Source organism: Cyanistes caeruleus, chromosome 2, assembly GCF_971803275.1.
Source record: "Cyanistes caeruleus chromosome 2, bCyaCae1.hap1.1, whole genome shotgun sequence".
NCBI classification, from domain to species: Eukaryota; Metazoa; Chordata; class Aves; order Passeriformes; family Paridae; genus Cyanistes; species Cyanistes caeruleus.
In genome coordinates, this window is record NC_141702.1 from 104,176,779 (window position 1) to 104,191,105 (window position 14,327).

Below are 14,327 nucleotides of genomic sequence, written 5' to 3' on the forward strand. Positions count from 1 at the left end.
GCCAGCCCCCTGTGCTGGCTTGGGTTTGCTGCCTTCCGAAAGGATGCTCATGGCACTGGTGTGATTCACTCTGGTTTGAAAGCAGAACTCAGAAGCCCCAAACGGAAAATGGCTTTTATTTTAGCAAAGGCTTAAGTTCTCTATGTCAAAACAGTGCCACAAAAGAAGAAAGTGAATCAGAATCTCCCTTTGGCTCGCACTGCCCACTCCTTGCCTTGCTGGGCAGCTGAAGGCTGGCCCTGGAGACCGGTGTGACCTGCCTGTCCCCAGTCACTGCTGGCTCCTCTTGTTTCACCCGACATGCCCTTTCCGTGCTGGCTGCCTCTGGGTGGCCAAAGTGCTGCCAGAACTGCCTGTTCCTTGCCCAGTGTCCAGCCTGGCCGGGCCCCCCGTGCCGTGCAGGGTGCCGGGGGCTGCCTGCCGGGGGACGCCGCGGGCCCGCAGCAGCAGCCGGCTGGGCTGCTTGTTCCTCCTTCCCGCTCCAGCGATCCCTGCTGTACTGTAATCACACAATTATTATGCCATTAAAATGTCATATTCGCAGAAATCCACATAAACAAGGCATTAGCAGTTGCCAGAAAATTGTAGTTTTGCTGCTAATGACCCATTTTCCCCCCACAGAACCACTCCTTTTGTTCTTAAATATTATTTTTTCCCTTCTTTGTTTCTTTGCTATTTTTTTTTTTTTTTGTTTCATTTTGTTTTGTTTCTGAGCTATGATTTAAGAGGCAGATGACGAATTACGTCTTTGCACTGAGAGGCTTTTAATCTTTAATGTACAGTTACAGTGAAAAGCTGCCTCTGTGCTTGCTCTGGGCTGTGTGCCCTAAGCCAACGAGGGTGATGGGTGGTTTTGGAGGAGTTGCCTTTAGTGGGTCATTTTTTGGGGGGTGCTTTACTGAAATGGCAGAGAAAGCTTTTGGGGAGCCCTGCTCTTGGCTGGGTGCTGGTATGAGATGGAAACTTATCTCCACAATAAATTTTGTCCCTGTCTTCTTGTGAGTGTCCCTCTTGTTGACCACCCCTGGGGATCCCCAGTGTGGTCTTGGAAGAGGCAAGGCTTGTTTGCCAAGAGCAGACATCTGCCCCTTGGATACATTTTTATTCTCTTTCAGGCTCATTGAGTCTCTCCAACTCTTTTAAGCATTGACTGTGTTTCCTTATAATTAATACCAGTCATTAAACTGCAGTGTTGAAAGAGAAATTACCTAATTCCAAGAAAAAAAAATGAAAATTTATTCCTGGTACGTGAGAGAAAATGAATAGGAAACTTGGAGAGATGAGCCCTGTAGAAGATAAATAGAAAGGCAAGTGGAGTATTGACTTGATCCTTTTCTAGTGCAGGGTAATTTGGCCTCTAAAGTGAGTTAGATCATAATAAATTAAATTTAGATTTCTGCACATCAGTTAAATAACTCCCAAGACAGAATTCTGCTGTGAGGAGGAGGTGATAATACATTGCAGAAATATTGTCATGAAGACCTTGTCTGGTAACCTGTAACCAATGTACTGTCCCTTGGTGAGCAAAGGGGATTTCTTCTGATGCTTTGACTCTCATTCCCTGTCTCCAGTCAGGTGCAGGTGAGAAACAGGGGAGTCCATGTGTGCATGTTGGTGAGGTTTCCTGCTCCCTGCTGTTTGCAGAGCTGGGAGCTTTTCATGCTTTCCTCTTCTGCTTTGAGCAGGTATGTTTTGCAGAGGTCAGTGTGCACCTGTGTCTGAGATGAGCATTCTGCTCCAATTTCAGCTACCCTTTTAAGGAGGCTTGGGATGGAAAGAACACCCAGAGGATTTGGAAAAGCAAATGACCAACCTCCACTATCTACCTCTGGCTGAGAAAGCGAACCCAATCCCTGGTCTTGTTTTGTGGCCAGATAGGGATTAAAACAACTCTTTAATGTCTGGCACCTAGTTACTGTTGATCTCAGGTGTGTATTTAATTACCCAATATTTAGTTTCCATCCCACTGATAGCTTTCCTCAGCCCTAAGAAGAGAACCTGGGTGAATCAGGGTGGGCTGGTGTCTTTCAGGTGGACATTGCACAGGAGTATTAATTAGTCACTGCAGAATGAACTAGGAATGCAATCCTGGAATGCAAGGTATACCCAGAACAGGATGAGAGGTGAACACTGTGGGGTAAGGCACTGGTGTTTGTCCATGTATCCATTTAGTACTGGGATCCCATCCCTGGTAAAAGGCCATTAGTGGTGTTGGATGCTAGATGGCATCCCAGACCATGGAGGACTCTGCTATGTGTCAAAGCCCTGCTTCTGCTGCCTGGCCAGAGCATTGCTGCCCTTGCATCAGGTGCAGAAGCTCCAGTTTTATTGAGGGAATCCACCAGCTCTCCCACTTGAGCCATTAGATTCTTGCTGAGCTGCACCCTTCTAGCTAATCCAAGGCTGTCAGGTGTAACTGACATCACAAAAACCAAAACAACATACACACACACACACACATCTTACAGCCTTAAGTGCTGTGTGGCCGCTTTTGGAAGCCATTTCTCTTCTTATTAAGTTTGATAAAGCTAACTTTTATTTTTTCTTCACAGCATTAAAATTTAGGGACTGCAGCTCTGGTGGTTGTTTCAGCAGCGCCAGGCCTCCTGGGGTCAGCGTGAAATCTTATAAACATCAGGCTGTCGGTGGCTCCGCGATGCAATCGCCTCACTTTTCCCTGATCTTTTACTGTGGCGCTAAATCATGTTTTGCAAGATGCCTTAGAAAAAACCAACATAAACAGCATTTATCACCCTGTGCACGTCGGCCCTCCCGAAAGTCCGCGGCCGGGTTATGTGCGTCCTCCTCGTAAAACTCCTGCAGGGACCTTACTGGTTTCATAACTTTCTCCCAGCCTTGAATAACTTTATTCCAGTCCTGAATAGCTTCCTCTCAGTATGGCTGGTGACTCAGGGGTTTCTTCTGATCTTCTTGCACTGGGGTAGGTGCTGGAGGAGGTCCTGAGAAGGCCATGGGGTCACACCAGGGGAGGATGAATACAACCCTATGTCTGGAAACCCCTGCATCCCTGGAATTTGTTGGCTCTTTGGGAGTGCTCGTGTCGCCGTAACCCGGAGTGGTGTGGGGCATCCTGTGGCTGGAGGTGCCTGGCTTGCTCCTGTGGTGGTTCACTTGCAGGAACCTGTGCTCCCTCCTCCCCTTCCTGTGACTACAAAAAATGCACTGCCAGATGCGAGTAAAATCAATTACGGGATAAAAATCGCCCTTTTCAAAAGCTTCATTTTGCGCTATTAGCAGGCAAAATCGGCTTTGAGATGTTGTGAACTGAGAAGGGGGAAAAAAAAAAAAAAAGCAGAAGAAAAGATCAATTATTGGATAAGATCACAATTTTCTTTAGGGCTGAGTTGTCTGTAAATGTTTGCATCTCTCAGTGTTACAGGTAGGCTGAGATCAAAGAGGTTGTGCTGCTGTAGTGATGAGATCTTATCGGCGCTGTTTTGTGCTGGCTGCCTCAGATGCTGCCAAAAGATGCTTAAACCCCGACAGCACCGAGCCACCAAGAAATGCTTAAACCCCCGAAGGTTGTTGAAGCTGCGGGGTAACCCCAAAATGCAGTGCTTCCATCCTTCTGGAGTTGGGGGGGACCACACAGGCACGTGCTTCCCTGCTCTTCTCCCTGCGGTAGGGCTCCGTGGGAGATGTGTGGTGGCAAAGATGGACTGAGATTGGGCTGGGAGCATGATAGCCCCTTTCTTCCAGGGTCCTGTTGCTGGAGCTGGGGCTAGGATGTGGCTGTGGAAATGTGGGATTACTCCATTCCTACCCAAAAGGTTATGGGGGCAATGGGTCATGTGATGTAAAATACCTTTGTTTTTTGGCTGGAGGGAAAGTAACACAATTACAAAGCTTTTGTGCTGTTACGTTTTCTTGAGTGCTGCTTGAGACGCAGATCCGCCGAAGACCTGAATTTGGTTTCAAATTAGTCATTTTAATTCAAATTGGCAGGCTGTATTTGACATATTTTTTCAGGACCTAAGGATGAAAAATAAACCCTGAAGGCCTGATGGGACTCCTCGTTAGCCTGCTCTTGCAATGCTTGCCCGAGTTGCAGGGCTGACTGGCCTCCGGCGGGGCTTGGGAGGACCTCTGGAGCGGGCAGAGGGAGGCGCCCTCCGGTCTCTGCTCTCTCTAACAGGGCTGACTTTGTGCGCGCAGGAATCGGACGTGGACTGGGACGACCTTTGGGATCAGTTTGAAGAGCGGAGGTACCTGAGTGCCCGGAGGTGGAAGGGCGGCGAGGACCCGTACCGGCTCCATGCCTTTAACCAGCGGGAGAGCGAGAGGATCCCCAGTGACCGCGCTGTCCGCGACACCCGCCATCACAGGTTCTGCCTCCCCCTGGCTCCTCCTGATCTTCCTCACCAAACTTCGTGACAGGGGGGCATAGTCCTGTTCCCCTTCAGGGCTGTGGTTTTGGGCTGCCAGTGGGTGCTCTTGGGATTGGGTCTGCCTGCATTGTATTTCTGGGACTGAGTCTTTCCTTTTGCTTGATTTCGTGGCATGTCTGGAAGTCTTAAGCCTGTTAATTGAAACTGTATAAATTACACCAGGACCATAGGAAAAGAAAGGAAAGGCCTTCATTTTCCCTTCAGAAAAGTAATGGGTTTGCAAGAGCAAGTTTCAGTGATAGGCGAAGTCTTCACTGGTGGTGGGAAGTCTTGCTTTGCAGACGATGCAATGAGGTGATGCAAGTAGGATAAAATAACTGTTAAGGGTTGAAATTGCTCTGCAGAGAGAAGAGTGGAAAATAAGGGGTAATTGCTGTGTGGGGAAAAGAGAAGGGTAATATTTGTTGGGTTGCTAGCTGCTCCAGCACCCACCACTGAGGTCAAAAATATCCTTTGATGCCCAAAGGAGCTCTTGGGAAAGGCAGGGAGGGAGGATTGCAGCAATGGTTGCTTGTAGTTGCACTCTCTTGTCAGTGTGAGAAGGGTGGGGTGGGAATTTTGGTGCACCCTTCTTGCTGAGGTATCAGCTGTAGTCTCCCTTTGGTTCTCTTTCCTAACTCACTGGGGAAGAGGTGCCCTTCCAGCTGAAGGTCAGTGAGGTTATTGTTAGTTTGCTGGATGGGGTGCTGTGAGGATGTCTCAGAGGGGAAGGAGAAGCTCCCAAGGTCCCCTCGATCCAGTTTTCCTCCTTGTCATATTAGGACACAGCACGTGCCTGGCCCCTGCTGTCGGTCACCAGTCCACAGCTGGTGAAAGCTCTTTCCATGGAGCTGTGCCTGGCATTATGTCCCAACTTGCTGGCAGCAGCTGTCTCTCTAGTGCCTTGTCCTAGGAGCCCTTTTGGACAAGTCCTGCTCTGGTGAGAGCTGTGTGCTGGACCCAGCCATGGCACCCTGCTGCCCCTGTTGCACCTTCCTCCCAGATCAGAGTGACTCCACCCCTGGCATCTGACCCAGCTCTGAACTTCCCCTATTCCAGTTCAAATGCAGCACTCAGGCTGAAATGCTGACATAGCACCAGTTCCCCAGCCCTGTAGCAAGCAATGTGCTTATTTATTTATTTAGCTTCTTTTTGTTGTAAGGACCAGATGCTCCTTTCTCCGGAGAAAAGCTGTCAGCCCTGACGGACGCCTGTTATAGCTGAGCAGAGAGCGAATGTGCTATTCCTGGAGAGAATTAATGCCAGGGATTTTAACCATCTGCCCTATTAAAAGGGAAGATTGGCTCGGTTGCCCCTTGCCTACCCTCACTGTGCGGTGGCAGCCACCTTGTTCCTGGGCGGGCAGACACAGCACTGAGTGCTCCTGTGAAAGAAAAGTTCTCATTAAGGAGGAAGTGAGGGCACAGCACATGGGAGGGGCTGGGGCTAATTTAATTTGTTTCCAATTTCCTTAACCCAGTAATTGGATTCTGATTTATTGAATATGCCTGAAGAACGCTGCGGATGATGCACCATTAGCCAAGCATTAGAGTGGCCACGGAGGAAATGGAGCTGCCGGCAGATCTGGGGGAGGCAGGCGCTGATCAGGAGGATGGAGGAGGGAGAAGGATCTGGGACTGGTGGTTAGAGAGAGAGGAAAGTACAGAACTGAGCCCTCTCTGGAAAAGTAATCCTTACTTTTACAGCACAGGTGTCCCAGGAGCTGCTGCAGGTGATGCTCAGGCCCTGCCATGCAAACTGGAAGCCGGTCTTGAATTGTGCATCAGAAATGTGTGGGAAGGCATGGATAGACATGGCCTCCTCTCAGAGCAAGGAGAAATTGCTGATGGCTGTGCAAGAACATACAAAGGGAATCCAGCATGGGGTTGACTAGATGCCCTCCTGTGAAGGGGAGAGCAAGACTTTGTGGACCAGGCTCTTGTGGGAGAAAGGACACCCACAGTGCTTGTGCTACATGTCCTCCTGGAGGCTTGGTTTCAATGGAGAACCTGGGTTAAGCTGCTCAGAGTGAACTCAGAGGGTCGGGTCTCAATTCTACTCCAGTTGACTTTGGGGCAATTCAGGACCCCACAAGAAGGGGTACCACTGTGCCAAGAGGCTCCTGCCCACCTTGTGCGAGGATTTTAGGAGGCTTTGGAGAGGGTCTCATCCATCATTTCAGCTCACTGGCATTGATAAGCAACTTCTTCTTCAGCCTCTCAGTCAGATGTGCTCTGCTCTGTGACAAGGTTTCCAGTGTGTTGGTTCTCCATCCTTCATTGCCTCTGTATGACGTGTGGCAGCACCAAGATGCATGGACTGTCAGACCATGGTAATGCCCAGAGACCCATACACTATATCCTAATCCTGGGGACTGGGATGTGGGAAGCTCCTTACAGCTTCTCTGTGGGGTGTTTTTCATTAGGATGGTTGCAGAAAGTTTTTTTGGTGTTTTCTCTGCTAATCCAGCCAAGTATCTGGACTTGCCAGTGATAGCTGAATATACAAAGTCTGGCAAGGGCTGAGCAGCAAGCTCCTTGCCAGGAGGTCATGGAGAGGGCAAATACTTTCAATGGGATAGGATGTGGCACTGACAGCCAGTTGCTTAGCAATGTTTGCTGGATTGATTTTGTTTTTAAATTGCGGCCAGTGGAATAGTTTCAGATGGAAAGGAATTGCAGTGTTCCAAGAAGTCAGAGCAGGAGAAACTGTGGTGGCTCTCTTTGTCTACCTCTGGCTAGTGCAGGACTATGAACTTCAGCTTGGTTTGTGGGTGATTTCAGCCATGGAACTGTCATGCTTTCTGTGCACTACCTTGTGTCACTTGGCCTGGGAGATCTCACAGCTGGAGCATTGCTAAGCCCTTGGACCACATAAAGGGCTGCCTTTCTCCAAGGAGAAGACTTTGCATGGCCCTGTGGTGGTGCATCCCATGCCCACCAAAAGTCAAGGTTAAAACATCTCTGTGATTGCATAGCAGACTGGACCTGGAGCTCGGTGGCACATCCGGACTGAGCACAGCCAGCTCATGCCTTTGGAGTGGGTGGCTAGTCTCCCTCCACCACGGTAGCCACATGCACTTGGGATTACCTCATCCCCACCTCCTACAACTCCCACCATCAAACTGCGGGACCGAAACGGCAGTGAATGAGTCAGTGCCAGGCGTGAGCACGGGGAGGGGAGAGGAGCTGAGGTTTCCAGTATTGCTCAGCGGCTTGGAAAGCCGACAGGGAGGATGTGTCGCGATCAGCCAGAAGATTTTATCGTGATGGCTCCTGGGCTTTTTCCATCTGCGGCAGACAGCTCCTGGGGAGGCTGGTATTCACCACGCCAGTGCTCCATATGCTGCTTGGGCTGACCTCCGCCTCCCAGTGCTCTGCTGGGTTTGATGGATGTGCAGATGCTGTTGTGGCTGCCAGGCTCCGTGGCCGGCACCGGCCTGAGCGGGGGTTTGTGCTGGCTGAGGGCGGCAAAGCAGAGAGGGGAAATCAGGGACAAGGAGAGGAGATGAGAGGCTGGAGGAGAGGTGAAAGCCTTCAGCAGACTTCTCCAGCTATTGCAAATCACGTCAGCCAGCTTCAGGCATCTCCCAGTGTCTGTTTTCCTCTATTTGTCTTGCTTTTTACTTCAGCAGTGCCAGTACATGTTTATTAGTGCTGTCTCAAGAGCTGATAAAGCAAGAAGGCTGGGGATGGAGCCCTCTCAAATTCTAGCATAAGACTCATTTTTGAAGTTCCCTCCTTCCCTGAGTCGCGAGTGCTTTACAAGAGGTCCTACCTACCCAACTAAAGTTTAATTTTACAGCTCTTAGGGATGTCTTTGTGTATGTGTATGTCTGAAATAGAGAAAGCAGCTGCTAAGATCAAGTTGTGATTGAAACACAGCGCTGGCAGGGATGCTGCAGGCATGAAGATCAGGTGTTGCATTGTCTGCTGAAGGTGAGAGCATCCTGGCAGACCAGAAGCGAGGTCCTGCCAACTTGTGCCCCATAAAAGCTCTGCTATTATAGTGTGTCCTATTCTCTTTGAGGAGAACAGCACACACTCAAGATTTCCTCCAGGTTTCTTCTCTTAAATTCCTGTGCTAAGCCAGCTGGAGAGTGTCCCTTGGGTAGGAAGGCTGCTTAGGACTGGTTGCTCTGTTCATATGGACTGTTTATGGAGGGATGAGAAGATGCAGGTGATGCCTGTGAGGTTTCCCTAAGGCAGAGCTGCTGTCTTTTATTCTCAAGGTCCAGAAATGTCAGGATTTCAGCCCTTGGGCAGGAGCATTACACACTGCAGTGCTGCTTTGACCCATTAATTTCAGCTTGCATCCGGAGGGTGCAGAGCTTGCACATTCCACGTCACAGTGAAGTAGCTGTGGTTGGGATAGGCAAAAATACCTGGCTGTATTGAGTGTGGGGATGACCAAGAAGAAAAGGTGGTCCTGAGAGTCACCTCTGCTGGGTGTGGTACCTGTTACATGGCCTCCTGGGGCTGAGGGTGGCTCTCTGCCATTCTCTGTGTCCCACTTGGACACGGCTGGTACATGGGAGTGCACGTTGGCATCCCTGTGCAGATGAGAAGAGGGCAGCTGTGGCACATGCAGGTTTTGGAGTGGCTCCATTTTTGGGTGAGTTGATGATTGCCACCCAGGAGTGGCGAGTGCTGAGAATATGGTGATATCTTCTTGGGAATGAGGAATTGAAGTGGAGAAAAGTAGGTTCTGACATCTTTGCCTTTGGTGTTCAGGATGTTTATGATGCCCTTAGACTTCTCACATTGCATCTCTTCTTCAAACTTCCTTTCCCTCCAGACCAAAACTACTTTGAGGTTGTTCTTGAGGTGGACACTGGGTCTCAGGGAGCTCCACACTGGGACTTAAGCGTCTTACCTTTCTTGCTTGGTTTCTTGAGAGTCCCCAAAGGAGCAATGTAATGTCTGGAGAACAATATGTATGGAAAAGCCCAGGCAGGACAGAGTAGGGGCTTTGCTCTGCTGTCCTCAGTGGTACCTGGACATCAGACCTGCAGAAGCAGGTAAGTTCCTGGGGTCCCTAGGGTAACCTTTGGGTGACCAAACCCACTCTGAATTTGAGGGAAGGTTTGTAGGGACCTAGATGGACCTTGCACAATTGAGAGCAGAGCCAAACCTCTAGATTTTTGAGGTCTCCTGTTATCTTTCACTTTGCTGACTCCATACATTTCTTACTCTGGACTGTAGCTGGGCTAATCCACTTTCCTGTGTAATGCAGACTAAGTCCTGAGGGATTATTATTTTTAAAATGTGCTTATTCAAGCAGTGTGTCACAAGTTGCTGACTCGGGGTGTGCTGTGTGGTAGACCAGGGCAAATGGTGGTGTGGGCAGTGGTGCATGTGCTTGTGGTCTCCCTGTGCCTGATGCTGCTGGGTGCTGCATCTGCTTGGGGCAGAGGGGTGGTGGGGCAGGTCTGAGCAGAGGAGCCTTGAGTGCAGTGCAGATGGATGGACCCCTGCCCATCAGGCTGGATGAAGGAGGGAGCCAGGTGAGGAGGATGGTGGAGAGAGAGTGCTCAGGTGCTGCCTCATCTCTGGACCTGGCGTTGGTAGAAGCTGGATGAGGTGTCCTCGTGTGGCCAGGTGTCTGTGCTGCTGTCTTTGCTCTGTCCTGAGCACCTCTTGTGTGGGTGCTCCCCCATGAGAAAGGTGACAGCACCTTGTGTGAGATTGGGGTGGCTGGGTGTAAGAGGGTGCAGGTTTCTTCTTGCCTTTGGAGCTCATTATTTGCTGCTGGGTGGCTGTCAGAAATGTCCTGGAGTGTTTTTCTGTAGCTTGATCTGTTATTCCAGCTGTTACTCTGTTTTCTGGGCAGAGCCAGGATATTTGTCATTGCATTGCAAAATAAGATTTATCACATTTAGGCAAAATCCTGTATGTGTAAGGACTGTCTCTGGTTCTTTTGCCTGCAGAGCATTTTGGGGCTGAAACAGCTGGGTAAGAGAAGATCTGGGACAGCCCTGCCCTTGGTTTTGGTCTTCTTACTTCTAATGACAGCAAGAGCAGAACATGACCCTGCAGGGGAACAGGTACACAAATCGGTGGTGGAAAACACATTTTACACAAAAGAATTTCCATTAAGAAACACCATGGTTACTTTTTTCCCTTGGACATCAGACCCCAAGAAGTTTGCTCTCGGCACTGTGTTTTTCCATCACCTCTTTAGGCTGAGATCTCTCGGGATAAAGATACGAGAACAATCCTTCTAGTAGAGTAGGGGCTGTCTTGTCCCTTTGGGATAAACTAGAACTGCCTGCATTAGTCAAGGTCTTGGTTCTGCCCTTGATCAGATAGCTTTTGTGGCCTAAATTTGAAACTTTCATGCTGATGTGGAGCGCTCACCTCACATAGTGGCATTTGCACTTGGTTTTCTGGGTGAATTTGCACTTGAAAACTTCAAGGGGGTTTGAGGAACCTTTTTATGATCAAAACACAGAGATTGTTTCCAGGTAGCACAGAGAACAAGGAATATTGAGATTGGCAATTCTTGGCAGCTAAGCAAGGAAAGCAAGACAGCTATTAATCAGAAACCGGCACCTCATAAAATCATAGAATAATTTGGGCTGGAAGAGACCACAGGAGGTCTCTGATCCAGCCTCCTGCTTCAAGCTGGGTCAGCTCAGTAATCAGCCCAGGTTTGTCTTAATGCAGAAAGCAATGAGCCCAATGGGACTCCTGCCTCTCAGGCTTGCCCCAGCATTTTGTAGAAGCTGATGTAATTTAAAAACCCTGGTTGCACCACATGGAATTTGTAGTTCTTTCCCCCCAGCTACCTGTGTTTGTGAAACAAGCTTTGAAGTTGCTTGAGGTGCTGTCATATCCTCTTCTGGTGTTCATCACTTTTGGTGATTCACTTAACTACCACACTCATTTATCTTCTCTGGTTTAACACTGCAAGGCTTTGCCAACGGTGGGGTTGAGAGAGGCTTGAGAAAACTTGGTCAAAGACAAAAATCCCATGGCGTCTCCACTCCATTATGTTGCCTGAAAATGGAGAAAAATATTCACTGGACTGTTTTAGCACTGCAGAAATCCTGTATTTCATATTTTCCTGCTTCTGCTGGAGCTGGTATCTGGTACAGGTGTGGGAATACCTGCATTAAGGTGCCTCTTTCTGATAGTTGCACCTTCTGTTCCTGGAGAGCTCATGCAGAAGTGTGAGGGGTCTCTTTGGGGACTCACCAGCTGTCAAGTGAGCTGGACACACAATCCTGGGAAATAGCTGGTGAGTGTCCAGCTCCCCATGCTGGGAGTATCTGTGGCCACCCCCAGTGTCTCTGACATTTTCTGCCCCATGTTTTTGTCTGGTGCAGATGGAAGGCTCAGCTGATGGCTTCTGAGACAGGGACTGTGGCTTCAGGGGATAAAAATCAATGAATGCAATGATCTTTTTTCAAATGTCTTTCTACATAATGTCTTTTTTTGAAGATTTCTGGGTTTGAAGTTTTTATGAATGTGTTAGGGGAAGAAAGAGTAGATGAGAAGGGTCTGCATGAAATGGGATTATAGTGGGTTTGAGCTCTGAGAGAAGTTGCATTCCCTGGGGTTGGCTGCCCATGTCTGAGCTGGGATCTATCCTTGGCCAGCGCTCCTGGCTAGACCATCATCCCAACATTCACTTGTCCTGAAGAATCTGTGCTTCCTTCCTTGGATATGACAGGACTTCTGCCACTGCCCACGCTGGATCTTCCCGTGCCTTTCCTGGGAGTTGGTGTGCTCCCTGGGCATCATGGGCACACAAACCACCCTGTGTGACTCGCACAAACTTCCGTGGAAAGGAGAGAGACTTTCAGGCACTGAGATCCCAATCCAAACCCAGATGCCTGAGGCAGCCTATGGTACTGCTCTGTGCCCTCCAAGCCCTGCTCAAGCACTCCTTGGAGCTAGATGTGGTGGGTTGGGTCACTCAGAGTTGTCTCCTTGGCAGGGACACAGTGTCATTGTCACCACTAGCCTAACTGCATCCCAGGAAAAGGAGCTCCTGCCACCCTCTTAGTTTCAGGGGTACCATGTTTTCCTCACCCTAGCAGTCCAGTGGCTTTACTCAGGTTTTTGGAGCACAGCTCAACTGATCCCAGGTTGCAAATCGTGCCCTGGAGTCATGGGCGCTGACTCTGGATGTTGTCTGTCACCAAGGGGCAGGAGCTGAGGTGAAGTGAGACGCTGCGGTTTTGTATCTTAGGGGCTGCCTAGAGAAAAGGCAGGCTGAGGAGCTTGCATAAAAAATGGTTCTGGAGGAAATGCTGGGGCTGGGGGAGACCGGTGTTTCTCCAGGAGCAGGGTTGATTGTGTTTTGATTGTGGCTGCTGCAGGGAGGTGGCAGATGTGACAGTGCTGATTCTGCAGTGGTGGATTTTCAGTGCTATTCCTCCCCTCTTCTTTTTCTTGCTTGAGAAGGATGAGGGTAACTTGAGAAGCAGCTGATGGAAGTGTATAGGCGGGTGTTTGGGATGCAGGACGATGTGCCAGTTAAGTGGTTGTGTTGCTCATTTTTTTCCTGGAGGGCAAAGCTACTTCCATCTGAATGGGCTGTGCAAGGAGTGTGAGTTATGGCACTTATCTGCACAGGGAGCAGAAACTATTCCTGAGCTGTATTCCTGGCTAAAAGTTGTCTGCAGACCAAAGGGGATTGGCAGGGTGGCTACTGGGGAGTCTGTAGGGACTTGGTGTCTTGCAGTCTGGCTGCTGGCAGTGGGGGTGACTGGATTGTTCCAGCAAATATCATGGTATAATACTAAATTTTTTGCTGCTGAGTCTTGTTTATCCAAGTTGTCCCTCCTCCCAGCCCCTCAGTGCCTTGCTGGGTGGGAAGAACATCTGCATGGGACAGGCGTCCTCCCAATGAGAATCTGAGGAGCTCACAGGGGACCAGGCACAACTTCCATCCCAGCTCTCCCTTCCCTGAAGATCACCTTTATTTTGTGTTCCTTGACAAAAATTGCAGTTTCAGAGAGGGAAAAAAGCTGAGAACATTCCCCCCCCGCCCCCCCCCAAGTGATGTATTTCTTTCCCCTAAGTCATTTTGGCTTTGTTTCCCTATGAGACAGTTTTGATTTCATTTTGGAAATTCCCCACTCACCCATCCACTGCATTTTGCCAAGAAAAATGCATGCACAAAACAGCTCTGGGTCGATCTGAAATGACCCTTCCCTTGTCCTTTTTCAGTCCTTCCATTTTCCCTGCTTGCATCCTAGCCCTGTGGAGAGATGTGTACTGTACTGAGGATTTCTGTGCAAGCACTGGGGAACCTTCTTCTACACAGTCTCTGTGGGAATTTGCTTCATTCATTAGTTCCCCCATGAGGCCAGGTTTGGTTTTGGGATGGAAGAATTAGGAGAGCCCATGGGATTTCCCTTTCGTTGTGCAGAGTGGGATTTCTCTTTTGTTGTACAGACTGGGATGCTGGAGCAATAAGGGAAGAGTGCCTGGGGAGAAGGAATTGGGACTGGTGCTCCGGTGTCAGTCTTGGCTGACTAAAGCATCCCTGCACCAGAGGGCATGGAATGGACAAGAAGAATGTGTACAACCTTTGAAGAGAGGGTTTTGCCTCTGTAATATTCTGTGGCAGGTTGGTTTGTGTTGAGGAGTAACTGCTGGTGAGATGCACTGTTAGCCCAGAGTTGAGCCGCGGTCTATCCATCAATACCGCGTGTCTCTCTCCAGCCTCCAGTCTCTTGCTCAGTCCCTTGGGAAATGGCAGAGCTACTACTGCCAGGGCTAATTATTCCTCAAGACAGAAGACATGTGATAAAATATTAACCTTTTTCAAAAACAGAGCCCCAGTTAATTAGCTCCACTTTTGTGACACATTCACCCAGAGATAAAAGCTCGTTCCCCAGATATCTGTCTGTGGAGCAGTGATCTTTCTGCATGTCCCTGTCACAATGTGGGGCACAGAGGAGTGAGAGCTGGGAATTGAATA

The 14,327-nt window shown here is 49.3% G+C and overlaps 1 protein-coding gene across 2 annotated transcripts in view; it reads left to right on the top strand.

Moving 5' to 3' along the window:
• Nucleotides 1-14,327, top strand: part of GALNT14 (polypeptide N-acetylgalactosaminyltransferase 14) — a 92,940-nt gene that overhangs the window by 29,045 nt on the left and 49,568 nt on the right. For both annotated transcript variants that reach the window (XM_086871025.1, XM_086871034.1), the window contains exon 2: nucleotides 4,177-4,346. In XM_086871025.1, coding sequence (XP_086727151.1) covers nucleotides 4,177-4,346 — 170 coding nt within the window. The remainder of the gene's footprint in view (nucleotides 1-4,176; nucleotides 4,347-14,327) is intronic.